Consider the following 22,591-nt stretch of genomic DNA (forward strand, 5'->3'; position numbering starts at 1 on the left):
CGTAGCCCAAGGAAGAGCCCGGGTCGACCCGCGGCGGGGCGGGGGGGGGGTGGTGGCCCGCAGCCGGCGTCGCGGGGGAAGGAGGGGGATGTGACCCGCAGCCGCCCGGCGGAGACCGAGGCCCCGGCCGCCGCGCACCTCCCGGCCCCCGAGCCCCGGAACGGCCGCGCCGCGGCGGCTCTTTGTCTACCTGCTCCGGGCGTTAAAGGGCCCGCTCGCAGTCGGGGCTCGGGACCCGAGGCGGCGACGGGAAGTGGGGCTCTGTCGCTTTAAGTGCAGCTGGAGCGGTGAGTCGGGCGGGCGGGGGGAGGAGGCAGCGAAGGGAGAGGGCTGGTCCCGGGTCTCCGGCCGTCCGCGTGGCCGCACTCAGACCTCTGCTGGTCGGCCGGCCGAGCGGGTGCGGCGTCGGCGGCGGGGTTCCCGGCGGCCGAGGGCCGCTGCGCCGGGAGGATGCTGCATCTGCCACTGCCCAGGGCGGGAAGGACGAATTTCTCCCGCAGGTAAGCGCCCCGCCGCGCGCCGGCCCTTCGCTGCCGCAGCCTTGCGGGGGCGGGGTGGGGTCCGCACGCAGGAGGGTCTTGACCGCCCTAGCGTCGCGGACCTAGGGGACGGCAGCGCCACCCGAGCTTCTGGCTCCCGAGCGTTTGGCCTGTTGGCCTTGGGGTTGGAGGTCGGGGTGCGGAGGGGTCTCGGGAGGGGGAGGAAGACAGGGCGCGTGCGATCCCCGGGGTCCCGGACGGACCTGGGACAATAGCACGACTGGGCAGAACTTCCCTGGTTCCCTGCAGTGCGGTGGGGCCGGGGGTCTTGGGGACCTGGGGAGTGGAAAGCGAGGGGGCTTCGCCCCCAGCCGGGTTCCCCCGGCCCCAGAAGCTCTGGGGGTCTTCTGGGGTGAAGGGAGGTGGTGGAGGTGTAGGCTGAGACCTGAGTGGGCGCCGGGCTGAATTTATGACGCCACAGCCGACTGGATCCCTCAGGGAGGAGTGAAGCCCGGGACCCTACTCTGGGAGAGGATGAGAGCCGGCTGCTTGGGGAACAGACACCGGCCCTGTAAGGTGAGGGTCGGGCACTCAGGCTCCCCACTAAGGGGCAGTGACTGTGACCACTGTGACCGTGGCCAGCCCAGGGACCCCGCCAGCCGGCTTAGAAACCACGCTTCCAGGAGAGGATTAGGGAATTCCAGCCACCTGAGGAAGAGGGCTGCTGCTGTCTGCTGTTCCTGGGAGCTTCCCACCCCGGTGTGCACCCTCCCTCCCCTCAGCCTCCCTTGGACCTGGCGGGCTGAAGGAAGTTGGGGACTGGGGAGTGGAACGGGAGGCCGGATGCCGCTTGCTGTAACCACTCCACCCCCCCAGCCCCTAGACCCCTGACTTGCAGCCTGTGCTCCTCGTCCCCCGAGGTTCCTGGGAGGGAACCCATTGCAGTTCTGCCCACGCGGGCTCAGGGTCAGGGCAGAGCAGTGGGTGAGGCCTGGTGAAGGGGGGCATCCCCAGCACCCGGAGGCCCTCGGAAACCTGTCCTGCTGGCCTCCAACTTGGGACGCTTGGAGTCACTTTGCTAAGCTGACTGGTGGGCTGGGGGTGTTGTAAGAGGAACCAATTCATAAAGAAAGAATATTCTAGAGAACAGAGGTCTATTCAGGGACCTGTGGGAATTCCTGTTTCTGGTGGGATCCCGGGCGAGTCCTGAGTCCCTGGCCCTGGCGAAGGCAGAGGGGAGGGTGCCTTCCTAACCTCCCCTGACCCCACTTCCACCACTGCCACCCCAGCTCAGAACCCACTCCGGATCCACACGGGGTGTGTCTGAGGACCGTTATAGTTGCACTGGTTCTACTGTTACGTTCTCCCCCCAGCGCCCCCCAGCCCCATGGCAGAAGAGGTGAAAATCTCCTGGTTGATCCCAGCACCCTTCGCTGAACGCACCACGCCTTTCTTCCTCCCGTTGCTAGGTGACCCCATCACGCCTTGACATGGAATCCTCCCTGCTCCCTTCCTCTGCCCCAGCCCGCCCCACCCCTGGAGACCCAGGCTCTGTACAGTGAGCTCAGCATCCGGTCCTGAATCCACAGCTGTTGGGTACTCACTCACCTAGCTTGTTACCAGAATCCGACTTCTGGGCAGGTGTGCCAGGTGTGCCCTAGCCTGAGGACACAGCAGGTCGAGTTACACCTACTCAGCCTGCCAGCTGCCTGCTGGGGTATGGCTGGGCTGGGCCTGTGGTTTCCTTTTCACGCAAGCCCAAAACTTTCAGGGGGATTGTAGTTAGTAGGCAAGGAAAGAGGGGATGTCATAAACTGGAGGTCAGGCCGAGAATTGCCAGAGTTCAAATGTAAACTTTAACTGCCCTGGCTCTCATCCACCGAGGGAGGGCTTAGCCCAAGCCTTCACTCTGGGGACAGCTCAGAGCCTAACTTGTAAATGATGTTTGATTGGGGCCAACAGGGATCAAAGAGACGCTTTCCCTGCAGGCTCAGGTCCCCCGCACTCTGCAGGAGACAGCTGGGGAGGATGTGAGTGAGGTCTCAGGGTGAATGGCTTAATTGGCCCTCCAGTATCTCCAGGACCAGCTTTTGATGAGCTGAGCTGTGATCAGTCCTGGGCCTTTCCTCCCCAGATGCCTGGGAATATTGCATCTACGGGGGAGGCGGTTTCCACTGGTGCCATTCTCGCACATCTCAAGTGTTAGGGTCTCTCCTGGAGACCCCTGACTTCTCCTGCCCCAGCAAACCCGGTCCTCAGTGTCTCCCAAGCAGGAAACCTGGAGTGCAGGCATCAGTCCCATTCCGCCCTCCTGGACTCCCTCCTGGGAAGGGCCCTGAGCTAGAGCCTGGGGACCCTTGGGAATGGGACCTGCTCACAGAGACCCTGGGGCAGAGGGTGTGGACCTGGCACAGAACCAGCCCCTGTGCGGGGACAGAACGCCTCGGGACAGCAGAGCCAGTGGCTGCTTCTGGTTTAGAGGGTTTTACGGGGCTAGGCTTGCGTGCCAAGGGCAGGCTGCACTTGCTGGCTGGACCTCTCCCTGCAGAGCCCTGCCCTCTGATTGGGAGGCAGGAGGAGAGAGGGCAGAGGAAGGCTGGGTGTGGCGGCAGCCTGTGCGCACATCTGTCACTTCTAACCACTATAACAAGACGCTCCAGACAGCGCCTGTGCCGAGGGCTTTGTAAGTGCTTGTTTAATCCCACAGCAAGCACAGCAGGTGCATTTTACTGTCATCCCATTTCACAGATGAAGAAACTGAGCCACACGGCGGTTCAGTGAACCTACCTGAGATCCCAGTGGTGGGATCTGCCTGACTCTATAGTCAACCTTTAAACCCTGCCCCAAGGAACCTGTTCTCACTGACACTAATCTGGGCCTGGGGGATGCTCCACGCTGAAACCGCAGAAGCTGCGGGTAGTAGCAGCCTCACAGAGGTCGAGTGAGAGCTGGCCTGACCGCTGGTGGGTGTTGTGGGAAGAGCCCTGGACTCGGAGTCCACCAACCCGATCCGGACTCTGGCTCCACTGCTGATTCACTTTGTGACCTTAGTTGCTTGGCTTCTTGTCTCAGTTTCCTTCTCGAGCTCCTGACCCGTCCACCTCGTGGGATGTGGGAATGACAGTGAGATGATGTGACAAGCTGAGTGCTTTCAACACCTGAGCCTTCCCGGATGATATCGCACAGCCAAGGTCCCTCCCAGGCAGCAGGGCTCCCTCCTCGATTCTCCAGGCCGCTCTTTCCCTCAGCATCCTTCCCTGCCATCTTGCTAGGACCCTAACGAAGGTGCCCATCAGTGTAACAGACTAAACAGGTCTCGGCTTAGAATATATCTTGGATTTTTACGTAAATTCTTAATTGTTTGTCTTCAGATTTCTATTCAGTCCGAGCTCTGTGCTAACTAGGATAGCGTATTTATACATCCTATTCTTGATGGCAAACTTGAAAAAAACTTAATCATTAAAAAAACCCAGCCGTTATTTATTCAACCTTTACTGTGTGGTAACTTTGGGCCCGCCACCGTGCTGGGTGCTGGAGGAACAGCGGATTCCCGAGGAGCTCACATCTATTCATTTATTCAACAAAGTGTCGTGAGTGCCCCCCAGATGCAGGCACAGTGCTGGGAACAGGGGACACAGTGGTGCGCAGCCCCTGCCATCAGGGAGCTTGGAGTCTTACAGTGAAAACAGACTAACAGAAGTAGCAGACACATACATACGGTATTTGGAATCGTAAGGCACGTGAGAAGCAATCATGCAGGAGGAAGCAGTCTGTGGAGGAGCCGGGGAGGCGGTCGCTGTGGTACCTGCTCATACACGCGGTAGCTGGAAGCAGGCAAGGCAGGAGGGCTTCATGGAGAAGGTAGCGTTTTCCTCGAGCCTTGAAAGTAAAGTAAGAGTTTTCCAGAGGAACATGAGCTCCTTCGAGAAGAGAGGGAGGAGCGTTCCTCGGTAGAGCGGTTCTGTGTCATCTTCCAGCTTCTCTGCCCAGACCCGCCATCACCGGGGTACCTCCCATCACACAGACTCCTGGTCTGAGATGGAATCCTCTGAGACAGACAACTGTATACATTCTCACCTGCTCAGCCCCCACCAGGAATCCTGCCTGAAAACCTTTGATCCGATAGCACAACTGGCTTGTTTCCTCTGGACCTGGATCCAGTGTCATCTCACATTAAGTTCATGGTCAGGGTAACAGACTGCCCTCACCCTTGCCCTTAAAGCAGAGTGAAATAATGCTACCCCCATGGAGAATGCATAGCTTGTGAGAATTCATCCTCGGCCTAACTGTCTTGGGATGCCTCGGGAATTTCCTAGAAATAGTACATGCCTGGACATTCCTGGACATTCCTGGCCATGTGAAGCCTCTATTGAAGACTGACACATTGTTGGGGGAACATGTTGAGGAGGAAAGAACATCATGACCCCTTCAGCCCCACCCCACCCCACCCCCGCCGTGCACGTGTGCACGCGCACGGCCGCCCGGCCGCTGGTCCTGTTAGCACAGTCAGGAGATGCTCGGTGTGACCTGTGTGCTCACAGAGGGGGGAGCACATGTGAGTTGCCTCATAAACTAGTTTTCCTCCTTAATATGTTGCTACCGGGGCCATTTGAGTAGCAGGTAGGTTATTCAGAAGAGGAGATTGGAGCGAAGACGTGTACCTGCCTTCCCTGCTGGGTGTCAAGCTGGGTGTTGTATTTTTACCTTGTTTATTCCGCACGACGATCTTGAAAGGCTGGTGGTGACGTGACCATTTGGGGGCTGCGGGTGTGTTTCGGGGAGGGCAGTGCCTGTCCCAGGTCACAGTAAGTAGTGAAGCAGAAATTCATCCACAGCCTGGCTAGCTTCTCTGCCCATCCCACTCTGGGCTGGATGTCGGGCTAAGGGGCTTGGTGCTTTCTGTAAGCTCGAGAACACTGGGGCTCCCTCAGGTACGGTCGCTTTCTGTAAACAAGAGCTGCTGATATATCAGCTTCTCCGACCTCCAGGGAAACTGCTTTCCAACTTACCTATTTATGCTTTTCCCCCATAGTCATTCATTACATGATGGTGGTTTTGTCCAGTCACAGATTCCTGGGGGCAGGGACTCTTATTCAAGTGATGCATATATGGAATTAATAATGGTCTTTTGATGATGACAGCAAATAGCCAACAGGGTCCCATCAAGACGGCTTATATAACAGGTCAGATGTGGATACACCATATGTTTTGAAATTTTATTTTATTGAAGTATAGTTGATTTACAATGTATTAATTTCTGCTGTACAGCAAAGTGATTCAGTGATACATATATACATTCTTTTTCATATTCTTTTCCATTATGGTTTATCAGAGGATATTGAATATAGTTCTGAAGGGTGGGTAGGGGAGGGATGGACTGGGAGTTTGGGATTAGCGGATATACCATATTTATCCTGTGCCCTGTCACGCTCGCTCTTTAGGGTCAAACGGCTATGTGAAATAAAAGCAGATCAATTCTCCACCAGCACGTACTGATTAATTGCCTACCGTGTGCCAAGAATCGTTCTGATCACTGCAAGGGGAACAACAGACAGCTTACTTCAATCCACATGGTGGTACGATTAACTTGTAACAGAGTGGGATGTTGGCTTCTAACACTGAGAATAACAGTAGCTGGAAATAGGAAGCAAGCAAGTCAGAAACGGAAGAGATTTACACCCAGGTCAGGGAGCAGCAGTTAGGAGGGCAGTGAGTGTGGCGAAGTCACGGAAAGTTCAAATGCAGACTGGAAAGACATTTGGGGGAGGATTTCAGTTATGCAGGAAGAGGGAGGGGCCCTGGGCCCAAGAGGCACCTTGGGAAGACTTCACGGGGCAGCGGGATCAGTGGGTGACATGGGAAAAGACTGGAATGAGGGCGCATCCCCCGCCATCTCTGATGTCTGGCCAGGCCCGTTCTTGAGGCTGTGTGGGCAGGTTGTCCGGTGCACGCTTGCTCCTGCAGGGGTGTGTGTACTCACACGCGTGTGTGCATGAAAATGTTGTTTTTCAGCTTGGAGCATTCTCCCACGGCTTATTTGAAATTCTTCTATAAGGCTATACCAGACGACCAGGTTTTGATCCTGGTGACCTGCCAACTGTGTGATTTTAAGACTAGGTTTTTAACAGCTTTAAAACAGGAGTAGCATTTCTGCCAGTGGGTAGAATTATGGCTCAGAGGCCCAAAAGGAAAACAAATCCTTGGGATTTATTCTTGGGTGTCCTGGGTGTCTGGAGTTTGAGCCCCTGTACACAGCGACTGAGGCGTACATCCTGGAACTGGTTCCTTAATTCTCTCCTAAGGGAGGCGGAAAAGCATGGCCGGTCCGTCAGATCTGGGAACGGAGGCCTCTGTCTGGGAAGAGCTCCCGAAGGAAACCCTCGTTAACGCCAAGGTGTCTTTCCACATTCTAGATATTTGTGCCACTTCTTCCTATTTACTCTGTTAAGTATGTGTTCCATTCCCATAATTTGTACTGGTTCTCCCATGTAAGCTTCTTTCTCATAAGTTCTAGGTAAATATCCTTGTAATTTCCAGGCCCTGGGTTCCCAACCCAGATTTCCATACCTGCTGCTTCGGAGAGCTTCTCTTTGGGGCGTTGCTTTTCCAGAACTCAGCTCCCACAGCAGCCCCTCGGGGGTGGGCCCGTCATACATGGGCTTCGTGCTTAACAACTTTGCCTTTCGGGCTTGCATCGAGCTGCTCTTGGGGCAGACTTCTGAATCACCTTCTCCTGCAAAGGTGGCTCCTCTGAATGAGGAAAACCCATGAAGGCCACTATTCTCAGTGCTATAATGCATTTTAGAATTACCTTCAAAGTTCAATGAGCTGTATGTTAATTGATTAGTTTTCCTCCATTTTCCTTGGCCCACTGTTAACGGGGCCAGCTCTTATAAATGAACTGTGAATGAGGGGATATATATATAATAAGACCTGTCTTCTCCTGTGCGTTATAGAAATTGCTTTCCTCCTCCGTAGATGCACCCTGTATCTGCATTATCTTTCAAGTGCTTTTGTCCTGGAGGCTGTATGGAAAGCCCAGGCAAAGCTGTGGTCCCAGAGGATGGGGGCTGTATAGAAAGGGAGATGAATCTAGGCCCCTAGACTTCGGTTACCTCAGCCGGGACCCCCAGAGCCTCCACCAATCTGCCCTCCCAGGCCTCAGAACCAGCGGGTGGAGGACCAGTCCCTCCTCGCTCCCAGAAACCCTTGGGGTGGGGGAGGAAAGCATCGCTTGCTCAGGTGCCTTCCTGCTATCGAGAAAGCACGTCTGGGAATTTGCACAGAGCAGTTCATGGTGGGAGCAGCTTTGATCCCCACAGAGTCCGAAGCCCCTTGGGAGAAGCCTTGCCGCTCCTGGAGGATCCCCGGCCTCGGTGACGGTCTGCTCCGGCGAGCCCCCAGCCACTCCATGTCTCTTACAGAGTCGAAGCAGGACTCTATAACCCACCACGATTCTACCAGTAAAATAATGCAGTTGTGCTGTGAGCCCAGAGATGCAGAAATAACCTGAATTTTGATTTCTGTCATGGCCACCTCTGGTTTTCACGTTTAGCAAAGAAATCCAGCGGTGAAGCAAGGAGGAATATTTGGGAAGCAGGAAAGGTCAGAACCTTCCTGCAGTGGTTCTGGGCACCAGACATAGCAGGGCCCTGCCCCTGACTTGCTTCTGCGCCCCCGCCCCCGTGCCCTCCCGCTCCGCCTGGCACATCCAAGGCCTACAGAGAGTTGTTTGTTCCCAAACCTGTTTGTGCCCGTTGAAATTGTGTCATCTAATTATTACATAACTTGATGAAGTGTGAGTGTGAAAAGCAAGTTGTTTCTATAAAAACTACATCACTGGAACTTCCCTGGTGGCCCAGTGGTTAAGAATCCACCTGCCAATGCAGAGGGTGTGGGTTCGATCCTTGGTCCGGGAACTCGGATCCCACGTGCCGCGGAGCAGCTTAAGCCCACGTGCCGCGAGTACTGAGCCTGTGCGCCACAACTAGAGAGAAGCCCACACGCCAAAACTAAGACCCGACGCAGCCAAATAAATAAATAAATATTAAAAATAAAAAAACTACATCACTGAAGACTTTAGGGGGCTTGAAAAGGCAAATTGTTAGGAAAACGGTGGTGGAACTGGGTGTAGGATTTAAAGGTTATGGGGAGAAAATTGTGCCATGAGAATCGCGCCCCACTTCAAAGACTGATGCAGGATGGCCTCCTGCGTGTGGGTCCGGCCGTGAAGAGCGGGGGTGGAAAACACACGTGTATCGGGAAAGCCCTGCCGGTTCTGGGAACTTGACCAGCACTGAGCTTCGCTGGCGCCCTTCTGGGGAGTTTTCTGTAACAAGGCTGAGTCTGCGAGGATTTTACCGGAGCGAGCCCTCAGGAAGGTGAGGAGGGGCCTTCCCTGGGCGTCCTGCAGTGCAGAAGAGCGCCCACCCCGCCAGGGACCTGGGTGACCCGCGCGTTGGCAGGGGGGCCGCCAGAGCAGCCCTCTGGTTCCCTGCCTTACACATGGGGGCTTCTGCTAAAGATGTTAGCAGAAAGCTTTCCTCTCCTTAAAAGGGGGCTTGCAGACTACCAGCTTCGTTCTTTTCTGGCTCTCTTCAGATCCATGTTAGACAGAGCTGAGCTTGCCCCACGTGAGGCTCGGGGTGCCTATCTTTGGTGCCCAAGTCACCTCGTCTGTCCGTTCATTTTCAGCTCCTTCCGGTGGTGACTGATGCACTTTATATTTACTCAGACCTAACGGTTGTCACCTCCAAAGGGGACCCCCTTAGGGCTTTGTTCTTCCAGGTCTCTGAAAGGCAGGCGGGACTCTGGGCACAGCCCCTTCGGGACAGCACAACCCCCTCGGGACAGCACAGCCCCCTCGGGACAGCAGCGGAGTTGCAGTGGCTCTGCATCCGATAAGAATGGAAGAAATAACAGGATGTTTTCATTCCCATCTGTTGCCTGAAGGCTCCTTCCCCAGAAATAAAACCAGTTGGATTTTGATTAACTTTCTCTTCTTTTAATTTCAGTCTTCCTTCTTTGGACTTCTTTAAGGATTATGCCAGAAGCTCCAGACTGATCAGAAAGCCTCAGAACAGAGATTCCAACTTATAGTTGCCCAAGAAAAGCATGTTAATACCCCAAGTAATTTCCTAGTTGGTCATTTCCTGTGTTCTCAAGATTGTTATTTTTTCCTAAGATAGGTATCTGTAGGTAACAAAAACCATTCTCCCTCTCGACCTTGGGGAGGTGACGTGGCAGGAGACACCATGAGGGAAGCATTAGCGGAGGGGCCGGGGCCGGGGGGTGGGGGGAAGGCTAAGTGTACGATCTGTATGCAGCCAGTCTTGGAGTACGTTTTCCATGCTGAAGTGAAGAGATGAAGCACCGGAAGTCTAATACTGACTTTGCCACTGATTTGTTCCGGGACCCAGGGCGAAACTCCCAGCCTTAGTTTCCCCTTCTTTGCAGGAAAACTAGGGCCACCGCCGTGGGGAGGCTCACGTGAGATGGTTCGGAGAGAAGGGAATGTCTGGGTGGAGAGTGATGGGTCAGGATTTGCTACAGGATGACAGCAGTCCACTCTCAGGGGGTGTTGAGAGCAATAAGCAGTTCCCAGAGTGGCTGGGCACGTCTGTTTGCAAAGCACTACAGATGCTTCAGTACCTGATCTGTGAAAACTGCATAGGACATCGGCCTCTCAAAACTGTTTGCTGTCTCTGGCATTTGCAGGTGAGGGTTGGAGAAGTTTGAACCTTTTCCGTTCCTTGTTATTTTTTCCTCCATTCATCTTTCATCCTTCAGCGGGCAGAATGTCATGCCCAGGGCAGGGAATGCGTGTCTCTTTACCGTGCCTGAACACCTGTGTGTAGTTTGTTCCTCTGGTCTAAGATCTTTACTTCATCTCCTTGTCGGTTGAGAATTAAGATTCCTTTTCTTTGCATTCTTTTTGTTCAAGGCTTTGTAGTAGGTGAGAGATGGGCTTACTTTCACATGCACAGAAAACTCACCCATAAAACGCGGGTCTTTTACATGCACTAGCTGGGTTTTCCTCTGATGCTGACCTTTGACCCCCACGCACAATGTGGTATTCAGCCGTCCTGCGCTCTGAAGTGAAAATCTTCAGAGCCCTCAACAAAGATATGTCACCGAGAGTAAGCAGTCCGTGAACTAAATGGCTCCCGATAAGAAGGCGGTTAATTTGGCGATAAAGATGAAGGCAAAAGGTCTCTAACAATTACAGTGCCCACCGAGGCCACATCACTGATCCCCCCACGGTGGGAGTGACAGCTCAGCCTTCCTTAACACCTAGATTAAAGAGACAAGTAAAGTTTTTAGTCAATGGGCTTTCTTAGTGCTGGGATTTCTTTGGATAAACCTGCCCAGTGTTCCTTGGTAGAATTGATAAGAGCGGAGAATCTCGGTGCGGGGAGCTATTCAGCATGCACAAATCCAGAGGGCCTCTCGGGAGCACTTCTTTTGAAATCCTGAACAAGTGCTCCTATTCTCTGGTTTTCAAGGACGTAAGCATTTATAGGCTGGTTGGCAAGAAAGAAGACTTCATAAACAACACGGGGTCCCAGGCATCACCTTAGACAAAGCGCAGAGAAGGTAACAGATTATAGCATTGCCTTTTTTTTTTTCCGTCTTGCTCTCTGGAAATGTAAGGAAAGACTGAGACTGAGGAACAGGCCTTGGGTGTTTAATTGTAAGGTTGGTTGAGGAGAGGGAGACGGAGCGGCGAGGTAGGGAAAAGTCAGGGTTCGGTTTACACCAAAAATCATTTCCCAGGGCTGTGTTCAGAACCCGTGTCTGCCAGTTGTGTGCGGACATCCAGATTTCCATGGTGTGAGGAAACTGTTCTTTTGCTGCATCTACCTCACAGCAGTAGCTTGCAGATTTTTCCTCCATGAAGCTTTATTTTTGGAAACCACTCTAATTCACATGTTGGGACCTATTATTAACTGCTCATTTTATGCTGTTATTGGAAATCTTTATATCAGGAAAGAATGTACGGGTTGTTTTGAGGGGAAGGGAGGCTCGAATTAAAAGTTACCTTACCTAGCATCTCAGGTCTGGGGTCTGAGAACAGATTGGAAACCCATATCCCCCCAAGCAAAGAAAGCTGTCTTGGTTGTCTGCCCGTGACTGTCTTCCCAAATGAAGGGCCCTCACGGATCTAAGAGGTGGCTGTTTCGAGGCAGAAGATGATCATGTAAACACTTGTAAAATTGTCTCTTTGGGAGCCACAGCGGTGTAAGTACCGCAGTCCACCCTCCAGGACAGCGTTGATGAGGAACTACACGGCGTGTTTCATAAATGGAGAAAGAAGCAATCGCACCATGTTACATTTCAGCCCATAATTGGGTGGTTGGAGAAGGCCCCTGTTTAATTAAATTCCAGCACGTGGTGTCTGACAGGACGACTTGGCCTTACACTTGACCACCGGCTGGGTTTGGAGAGAAGCGCCCTCCACAAGCCCCTGCACACTGTGGCGTCAGCTCAGATGCTGTGTGTTCTTGGCAGGAAAGGGTCTCCCGCAGCCATGGCGGGGCTCCCACCTCAGGAGCTCTCAGGGGACCTCAAAGAGCTCAGCACGCAACGTCCCTGCAAATTCTGCCCCTGGCTTTCATTTTTAAGCTGTTCTGGGCAGGCTCCACATAGGACGGCTTTTCGTTAACATGAGGGGCTACATAAGTGTTGGCCTCTGGTGGGTTAGTGTAGAGGATTGTTGTTGTGAAACCAACGACCCTCCCAGCTGCAGGAACCCAGGTGAGCGCCCAAGGGACATAGCCGGAGGGACACAGCCGGAAGGGAGCAGGAAAGAAGACAGGAGCGAGGCAGCCGGAAGGAAGAGTGCAGGAAGGGTGGGCACAGACCTTCCGCGAGTGGACCAATTGGCAGCCCCCGCGCCGCTGACGGACAGGGCAGGACGGAGTGGGCGGGGCGCTAGTGGACCCGCAGGCCGGCCTGGACCCTCAGGCCGGCCTGGTCTCGGAGGGGAGGGTATGACTGTGTCCCGGGGACATGTGGCCATGGGAAGGCCTTGCTGACCCCCGGTTAGGGGCCCGTCACCCCTGCCCCAGGGCCCTGAAGGCCCCGCGGAGGCAGGTGTCGCCGCAGTGTCCACCGAGCCTCGCCCAGCGTCCTGCCCCTCGCTGTCAGGGGCGTTTGAGTTTTACCCATCGTCCCGAAGAGCCCTTCGCAAAGCGCCGTCCAGGAGGTTGGACTTCACACTCGAGCCACGTGGGTCCCGATGAATCCCCACGAGGGGAAGGTGGTGGACAGGGGTCCACAGAGCCCCCCCCGCCACACCCAGGCCAAGGCACCTGAGTCGTCTCCAGCTGCCCGGCACCCTCCCACCCCTCTGCGGCGGGCCCGTAGGGGCACATGGACCGCTGGCCTTTGCAAAGGGCGGGAGCCTGTGTAAGCACGTGGGAGGGCCTGTCGGATTGGCCGCCCTGCCTTCTTGCACTCAAGCCCTCATCCAGTTACCGAGACCCCTCTCAGGAACGCCGTGTTTGGGTTTTCAGGCCTTTTGAGGTCTAGGACTAACCTTATTTCTTCTTCACGATTCTCGATCCCAAACCTCAGTAACTTGGGGTGCGGTGTAAAAGCGGTGGAGCAGATACAGATTATGACTGACCCGGAGACCAGCTCTTTGTGCAAAGGGCCCCTGGAGGCGGGTGAGTGATCTCGCCCTCCAGTGGAGCACCGTTTGGAATGCTGCCAATAACACACTGCAGAGTGACGCCAGACGGGTCCCTAGAGATCCGAGCAGATGCCCGATTTAGTTCTGCTAGTCTGTGACCACCCCCAACTAGAGATGTCTCTCATGATGGGAGTATTTATAGTCTATACAGTGGTTAAAGGCAGGTCTTAACAGTCAGACAGATCTTGACAGTAAACAGAAGCCGTGGGTCCATGGGCGGGCACGCAGCTCTACTTAAGTTTCTCCTCTCCTATGCGTGAAATGGAAGTAATATCGAACTCCAGGCTGATACGAAGATTAAATGCGGTTGTACCTCTATGTAAGTGCCCAGCACAGTGCTCAGACACATATTTAAATACTGGACACGTGGTAACTATTGTTTTCGTAACCCGGTGACATTCACAAAGAAAAATAAGATTAGAATATGTGCTTGGATCAGCGCCAATCTGGCATCTCCACTAGAAGATAATGTAAAAGGCGTGCGCTTCTGACAGAAGCAGGTGCCATGGATCGGTTTAAAAGGCAGCGTATTAAAGATGCCTTTTAGTAGTGAGCATTTCAGAGTCACTGTTTGGATTTCCACACTGCATTAGGCGGTGGAAGAGAGGAGAAACTGCTGTGATTTGAGCAAAGCTTATAGACAGACAACCAAATGGGTGAGCTTGGTAATTCCTCTGACTCCACAGACTGAAGGGGAACATCACCTTGGCTCCAGCGTTTCTGATGTTGGCTGTAGTATGACTTTCATTAGCATCATTTAAGGGTGTTTTCCGGAAAGCCTTGAGTCTTCAGTAGAGCTGCAGACCTTGCTTTGGTCAAGTGCAGGGTGTTGCCACGTGTGTGTCCAGCAGTGTAGAGTCCTGTTGGCCATGTCTGACCAGGTGGGTGCAAATCATGGTTCCTGTTGGGTCACACCCCAGCTGCCTGCTGGTTAAGTGAACAGCAACTTTGCACAGAGCAGCCTCAGCCGACTTATACTCGGATTGTTTTGCTACAACAGAAATCTTTACTCTTGGAACCACACAGCTTAACAAATGTTCAGTTATGAAGTGTACCCTTAAATTCTCCTACCTTCTCATGACCATTTCTTTTGAAAGAATGATATCAGGGTGCCAACGGCGGCATCAGATAAGCTTCCCCAGTAAGAAATTGAGAAGCCTCCCTGGCAATACGCTGACGCTCCTTTGAGGCCTCAGCTTCTGATTCTTTGCGGAGAGAAAACTGTTATCACCTTGGACTCCTACACCTATGGCCACTGCCACTCTATATGATCGACACTTTGAGATCGGAATTTAAACGAGGATACGACATAAAGAGGAATTGCAGCTGTTACGGGAATGAAGAAATCCAGCCGAAGTCACTGAAGTCAAAACTCCAAAGGGACCTAAGTAGGCTGTATCAAAAGTTTCTGGAACCTGGAAACCAGCTTCATCTTGTATCTTATTTATGACTCTCCACCCAGCCCGGGATGTTTCTCTTCCTTTATATTCAGTGAAGGTACAACAGTTTTTGTGCGACCCTGCATCTGACTTGCATTAGAGTAACCGTCCTCGTCCAAGGTTGTTGGCTGAACTTCTCCCCAGGGATCTCAAGAGGTTGTGAGCTCCTGCAAGAGGTGCTTGCATTCTGCTCTGGATTGCTTTCTCAGTGTTGTTCGTGGAAAGGAAAACAAATTAAGGATCCGGATGACACTCCCTGTGTGTGCACTGCAGGTGTCGTGCTGTCAGAAACTTTGCGTTTATCCTGAGCTGATCCTCTTGGTGGACGTAAAGGGCACTGGGGTCTCTGACCGCGTGTTGCCGGGATGGGGGTGGGGTGAGGGGACCAGCGTGCCGGCAGGCAGGCTGACGCGGGGACGTTTCTCTTTAGGTCTTAGGATTTGGAATGTGTGTTTGCCTCTGTTTTGCTGGCTTTCCCTTTGAACGTTCCTTGTTTTGTTTTTCTTTGGTAGATTACACGTGGACAGCATTAGGATAGTTACAGACAGGAAACTTGGGTGGCTCGTTGCCCTCTGTTTTGAATCAGGATTTTTGACTGGACCAGGAGTCTCAGCAAATAGAAAAAAGACGATTGCCTCAGTTTATGTAGAAACACTAGGAAGAAGTTGGAAAGTGGACTTTTAGTTTTAACGGAGTAAAAGAGAAAAAAGGTGATAATGGAGTGCCAGGGACTCTGGGGTGTGAAGATTGAATGTGATACAGAGAATTCAGCAGAGGGGAGTGGTGTGTTCAAAGGGGAGGCCTGGCAGCGGTGGGGTTTGTGGCGGAAGCCTCGTTCCGCCAAGAGAGTAGCTTACAGGCTGGGGGTGTTTACTGCCAGCTCAGCATCTCACACCAGCAGTCTGGCCCAGACCCTCCGGAGCTGCCAGAAACTGTTCAGAGTGCACAGATCCTCAGCCCGGAGTGTGGACTGGGGCCTGCTTCCCATCCCTTTTCACCTCTTCGGATGCCCGCTGTATGCTCCCAGGGTAGTTTGCCATCTGAAGATGAACATCGGGACCTCTTTGTTGCCGTGACCATGACAGAAACGCCAGGGCGTATGCCCTCTGCCTGACTCCTTCCATCCTGTCCCTGAGGCAGGCTCTGTGCTTCTCACTGAAAAAGGCGTTCGCTTCTGTCAACTGCGCATAAATCATTCTGAAAGCTGCAGATATGTTTGATTCCCATCCTACTTTAAGGCATTGCCCAATTCCAGTGGGGGATTGGCAGTGAGGGGCAAGCAATCCTAGCGCTTCCTTTTTTCCTTCTCTTTTCCCCTCCCTCCCCAGCCCCCAACCTTTTATTTTCCTGAGTCAAGAGGAGCCAGTAACATTGCTGGGAGAAAAATCGTGTTTTGACTTGTAAACCGAGCAGCTTAGATCAGAAAGGCACGGAAAGGGAATAAAAGCAGAGGTCTTTCTTAGTCCAGAGTTGCTTTTTGGTCCGAGACTTGTCAGTTGAGGAACTGTTATTTTCCTTTTCGCTTTAGTTTGGTCTAGCCCAGCAGTCAGCAAACTTTGGGCTTCTGGGCCGTGCCTGGTCCACCGCCTGTTTTTGTTTGGCCCGCAAAGCAAAGAATGGTTTTCACATTTTTTAGTGAGTGGGGGAAGAATTAAAAGAAGAATAATATTTTGTGACACATGAAAATTATATGAAACTCAAATTTCATTGTCCATTTAAATAAAGCCACATCCATTCATTTACTGTTGTCTGTGGCTGCCTTCCTGCTACAAGGGCACAGGGGAGTGGCTGCAGCAGAACGTGTGGCCGTCAAAGGCTAACCTAGGAACTGTCTGGTTCTTTACAGGGAAAATTTGCCAAGCTCTGCTCTAGGCACTTAACCTGAACCTGTCCTACTTTTCAGAGTATCGTCAGTCGTCTTTTAATTCCTGATTGGTTTAAAGAAGATGCAGAGGTGCAAACACTGCTGTGTCGTGTCCTTTCCATCAGCCGGGGATTTGGGAATTGGGTGACTCTTCCCTGTAGGTGGGAAGTGGGGAGGAAGCAGGAAGTATCTTCTGAAATGTTAAAACAAACAGCATTTTCACCCCTTTCCAGAAATCTACGGAATGGGACGTCTGTGTCGGTTTAGGAAGAGAAGGGAATGTTGGTTCCAAGCAGCGCCCTATTGACTGTTCTTAGAGCCTCTTTCTGATGGAAACTCAAATCAGGATCACTTTTCACCAGTTGACACCTTAATTTTGTGACTCTTTAGTTCTTGTCAGGATTTGCTTTGCCCAAGTTAAGAATCAAAATTATCTTCCCAGATGTTCGACTTCCCAAACATTTCACTTCGTAGGTGTGGAATGACCTATTCACACCTGGGGAAATTGAGGCCAAGACAAGTAAGCGAATTCAGCTCTGGGAGTTAAGCGCAGTGGGGACAGTGCAGGGTGAGCATTCCAGAGTCTGCCCCCAAGGGCTGCCGTTCATCCTCCCGAGGTGAATTGAATGGCATCCTGGGAGGATTTTCCCTTTTCTTCAGATTCCCAGTTATTTTTGACTCTGTGTAGGATTTACATTTCCTCACTTGGAAACGTCTGAAAGAGAGAAAGGTGCCTTTTTTTTCATTCCTGCCCCTGTGAAAGTAGGAGAGGAGGGGGAAGGCTTGGAGCAGGCGAAAAGGGAGATCTCTGAAACAGGAGAGAACTCAAACAAGCTTCGGCCAGCCGAGTCAGCACTCTCACCCGCAGTTGGTCCTCATTAGGGAGACTCGCGTTAAACAGCTCGACTTTCTGCTCTGCTGTCCTGTGCGGAGCCCTGCCAGCTGACACGGCAAAGCTTAAGCCCACACCTCGGAAACGGTCTCTCATTACTCCCTGTCTTCTCACGTCTCTGTCTCGCCCACCACCCTGCAATGACCCTTTCCCACATTAAGATCCCAATAAAATATATCGATTCCTCTAATCCAGCTGCATCCATTTTGTCCCACAAAGTGCTAGCCCAAGCTGTTTGCAGGACTGAATAGTTGCGTAGCGTGTCATTAGGGGGGCACATGTAGAGCCTGGTTTCGTCGTAAAAAGATGACATTTCTCCAGGATTGTACCCCTGCCAAGTCAAAGCAGCAATGATCACTCCTTCCACTCTGCTTGCCTCCTTGCTTTTCTCAACCCGTAGCTTCTACTGAGCCCGGCTGATGGATTTGGGTATTTTATTTCAGCTGCAATGACCTACGGTATCACGATCAAAAACCTCATGTTAGTAAATCCCTGAATGGAAAACTGCCTGAATCATGGAGGTGGTCAGGGTCCAGTGTTTTAATGTATAAATAAAAAATAAGCTAATTATACCCAAATACCAAAGGCTGGGTGGCTTAAACAATAGAAATTAATTCTCTCACAGTCCTGGAGGCTAAAATTCCAAGATCAAGGGGCCGTCAGGGTTGGTTCCTGGTGAGACCTGTCTTCTGGCTTCTCTCCGTGTCCTCCCGTGGAGAGAAAGAGCTCGGGTGTCTCCTACTCTTCTCAGGACACCAATCATATTGGATTAGGGCCCCACCCCTGTGACCTCATTTAACCTTAATTACCTCCCGAAAGGTTCTATCTCCAAATATAACCACTGGGGGTTATGGCTTCAACATAAGGATTTGGAGGGACACATTTCCATCTATAACGATGGTCTAAGAGTGAGAAACTGTCTTAACCTTAGGGCAGAGATTAAATGCCAGAACCAAGAAAGCAATGCTTGAAGCAGGGTGTTAGAAGCCAAGATGATAATTTAAAAAAAAAATTTTTCCGGGTCATAGACATTTGAGAATCCAAAGGTATGATCAGACAACACAACATTGCACATACGCCTAGAATTTTGTATATTAACTACAGGAGCACCCAGTTCTCCAGAACAATTAAGTACTCCAAGCTAGCAGGCTAAGTCATTCTTTTGCTGCTGCTGAGATGGCATCTCTTCAGATTCAGACACAGGCTTTAGCTTGACTGAACGGGGTTCTGCTGAGGACGGGCCTGTGATCCCACTGCCCCCACTGAAAACACGTCGACCTTCTAGGAGAGGAGAGTGCACTTCACTGGCCGTGTTGACGGTGGTTGACTTGGCAAGGAAGGGGTGAGGGCAGCTACAACTGGGACCCAGTGGATAGAAGTCCCCTCCCAGTAAAGCACAGGAGGAGCCATTCCACACCCTCGGTGGCAGAGCAGCCTGTGTGTATTTACACCAGACCCTGTCTAGATGGCACGGGGAACTTTGGCCCTCACTGAGTGACTTAACAGACAAGGGCAACAGTGGAAATGGGTGATTTCACAATTTGGTAGGATGATCAAGGTACAGTAGGGCATGGGGTCTAATTTTCTCGGCTTTCACTTGCGCTGGGTTTGATCTCCAGGAAATATTTTCTGAATTTGTGATGCTCCTCTTTGTAATCTTCCCTGCTGGGTCTGAGTAAGAATTCATCACTGAGGTGTTGCACCAGATCTCCTAGAGTGATGGGCTCCTAAACGGTGGTGCCTGTTTTCTCTCATGTTTCGTCTGTGCCGGTAGTGCCGGGTAACCCGTCTGTAGAGATGAAATCTGAATTTTAGGGTCCCCAGCCATCATCATTCACAAAGTTAGCCTCAGCATTCGAGAGTTGAACAGAATTCCTCAGATCTGTGATTCAAACTGGAGTTCAGGAAGTGTCTTTAACAGGTTGCTGAAACCATCAGTTTTCGTAGGGACTGGGGTAGAGGTATGAGCTAAGCTGCCAAAATATCAAGGGGGCCAAATAAATTTCCCGAATCGTGCACATCCTCCAGTTTCCTATCGGACCCTGGGTACCTGGTGCTGTAGAGTTCCTTCTGCTTGGTGATCTTTACCCTTAAGACTCGGCAGACCGTTAGCCCCAGACGTTTACATTGGCTTCTTCTCTGCCCCACCCCCTCTTCTTCTAAATCTCTCTGTGTGCAGTTCATCCTTGTTGGCCAGACCAGGCTGGCTTGCCGTGGCCTCGGCCAAACCACAGACATGTAATGAAGCAGGCGCTGTGCTGCGCTCGCCCTGGAGAGCTGAGGCCACGCGGGCGGGTGAGAGCTTTGCCGGTGCCTGAGCAGAACGTCGGTCTCTCTACGTGGCCTTGATTCATTTTCAAAACTGAACATCACACAGTTGCTCAATTTCACTCTGACTCCTCTGTGATCTTGTCTTCTTTTTCTTCCGTTTTAAATCACTTATCCTCTTTAACCTTTTGAATGCTCAGGACTGTGGCCAATATTTCAGTCTATGTGCCCAGCAATTCTGCCACATCTGGTGCCATCGAGAGAAGCACCATTGGCGTTTAACTGCAAACCACAGCTTTTTCAGGTCATGGACCAACTGTAACCACTGTAGCGGCTAATGAACCCCAGCTCTGCGAAGCTGACTTTCCACTGACCAAAAGTTTCCTCCAGGACAGCGCTTTCCAGTAGAAACATGGTGCAAGTCACATATATAATTTTAAATGTCATAGTAAACACATTTTAAAAAAGTAAAACAGGTGGAGTTAATTACAATAACATGATTTATTTAATCCAATATATCTAAAACATTATCATTTAAGTATGTAATATAAAATTATTAATAAGATATAGTGCATTCTTTTGTCACACTAAGTCTTTGGAATCTGGTACTAAGTCTTTGAAATCGTACCGCACATCTCACATCATTGGACTGGCTACATTTCAGGTGCTCAGTGTGTATCTGCACGTGGCCAGTGGCTACCATATTACACAGACCTAGGAGGTGACCACCTGGTAACCAAAGGGGCAGGAGGGTCACTTGCTGAAGGGGCCAGACAGGAAGCATCACCAACCAGATGCCTTGTTAGGAGGCATCGCCGTGGCTGTGAATGAGCTCTGGGGAGGCCCTGGGCTGGCTGTCACCCGAGTGGCTCACCTCCAGGAAAATGCCTGGAGGAGAAAGGATCAAAGACAGTGAAGAGTGGGATCTCTTTGGAACGTTGGATTGAGGGGAGTCCAAGATGTGTTCCCTTGTTTACAGAGGCACCGAACTAGGCCTCAGCCAGGACAGGTTGTCACCTCTGTCGTTTGATCCCAGAACTCGGCATCTTCCTGTTGTTAAGAGTTCAGAACCCACTACCGCACTTCTGTAGCAAACAAGTGCTGCAGCCCAGGCCAGACTCAAAAGGAAACACGTGTGATGTTGAACCAGATGGAAGTGCCCCCGGTCACCGATCTTCTACCTACAAACTTGGCGGTGTCATGTGGTTTAGCCCGTTACCTTCCATCCTAGATGGTGAGCAGGGAAAGCTGTATCCTAACTCTAAGTGGTGTCCTCCCAGGGAAGCTGTGGATGTTTCCAAACTAGAGCAAGGATCAGGATATCCACTCCCAGCCCTCCGGGCAGCCTCCCCAAGAGGACAGGGTAACTTGGAGTCTCTTTACGTATTTATTCCCACGGGGCTGGTCCTGAACCAAACTCCATGTCCTCCTTTCTGGTTCCCTGAAGTACAGCAGTTTGAGTTGTGGGGCTGCAGAGCCGTCTGGGGGGTGATCACCTAAGGCACTTGCTTAGTAAGATGTTCCTTTTGTCTTGAGCCGCAGCCATGCAGGCCCCAGGGCCCTGGAGCCAGCGCATCACGCTCGCACACCCTGGCTGTCAGGTTGCCTCCACCCTGGGCCTGATTTATGCTGACTCACCACCACTCACTGCTGCTTGCTTAACTGCCTGGCCTGGGCAGCCGACTACTAGCCCCAGCCAGGGGGATGTGGCAAGGGTCGTGTGTTGGTGACTCTTGGCTCGCCCGATGTTTGTAGGTTTCATGGTATAGAGTCGCCCTCGTTGGTTCAGCGATGGGCACTGAAAGCCTCCCGGGTCTGACTCTGGCTTCTTTTTACAAGCAGCTGGGAATTCAGTTTCTGGAAATCGGGTCCACTGTGTGGTCAGAGAGCTTCCTGCTGTCCTGGGGCGTGTTTCCGTTCAGATGGCAGTGATACCAAGATGGAGAGCAGGAAGGCCTCGGCGTCTGCTGGGGCTGTAACATCAGGCTCCCAATTCCGTAAACTTTACCTGCGAGTAAAAAATGATTCCAAAAGAAAAAAACAAAAAAACAAAAAAACAGCCCAACTCTTATAACCAGCCTATTGTATGGCGGATATTTCTCAGAGGAGAAAATAAGGTTTCAGAGCTCTGAAACCTTAAAGTAGTAAAGGAGCCATAAAGTGGTAAATAACCAGAGAGGTGTGTTTGCTGCTTCACCAGGCACGTATGTTCTGGACCAGAGGAATGCCGATTCAGTGTTCGGGTCTGCCTTCCGAGGACCGTGCTGGGCTGGGGAGAACTAAGGAATTTTCCTGTGCATCACAAGCCGGCCCGCCCTTCCCATCCGCTAGCCCACACCCTTGGCCCTCTGACTCCCTTGGCCACTTGAGTTCTGCGGGAAGACGTCTGGGAGGGGCGGCCAAGAGCTACACGAGTGCTGGTGCTGTTCCCAGGGGGAGGGTGCGCCCCACCCTGTGCACTGCCCTGGGCCGGCACAGACACAAACAGGGAGCGTCCAGTTGAGCTGCCCGCCCCCGCCACGGTCCTTATTCTCGCCCCACAGAGGAGATGGGTGCACCCACGTACCCCGGTGCTAGGAAGTGGGCAAGGGAACAGCAGAGGGATCAGCTGGCTCGCTTACAGCCCTAGACGGAGGGCTTAGAAATTTATTGAAGGAATGGTACAAGGTCACCACACACTGCCACTCCCACCCGACAGCAAGAAGGAGCTGGAGAAGTGACAAACATAACTTAGGAAAGAAAAAAATAAGTATCTAAAGATGCAAAGTATTCTAACTAAACTCAATTCCAGAGAGGATGAACCCTTCCTGGGAGAGAAAGAATGCTCAGCTGCTTTCATCTGAGGGGCCCGGCGGGAGGCAGAGGGTTAACCCGCCAGAGATGAGGATAAGGAGAAAACAGCTGGACTTTGTACAAACTTTCAAAGGCTACATGCGAACTGGCTACAAGGAG

General features: G+C 52.1%; 1 protein-coding gene across 8 annotated transcripts in view; it reads left to right on the plus strand.

The window, feature by feature from the left end:
* Window positions 1–22,591, plus strand: part of NAV1 (neuron navigator 1) — a gene marked incomplete at its 5' end in the record, with an annotated part of 148,322 nt that overhangs the window by 86,214 nt on the left and 39,517 nt on the right. For 5 of the 8 annotated variants that reach the window (XM_079696774.1, XM_079696772.1, XM_079696773.1 and 2 more), the window contains one exon: window positions 451–500. The exons of the other annotated variants lie outside the window; for them this stretch is intronic. In XM_079696774.1, coding sequence (XP_079552900.1) covers window positions 451–500 — 50 coding nt within the window. Of the gene's footprint in view, window positions 1–450; window positions 501–22,591 lie in introns of those variants that run through there. 8 annotated transcript variants of the gene reach the window in all.

Source organism: Hyperoodon ampullatus (assembly GCF_949752795.1).
Source record: "Hyperoodon ampullatus genome assembly, chromosome: 2".
NCBI classification, from domain to species: domain Eukaryota; kingdom Metazoa; phylum Chordata; class Mammalia; order Artiodactyla; family Ziphiidae; genus Hyperoodon; species Hyperoodon ampullatus.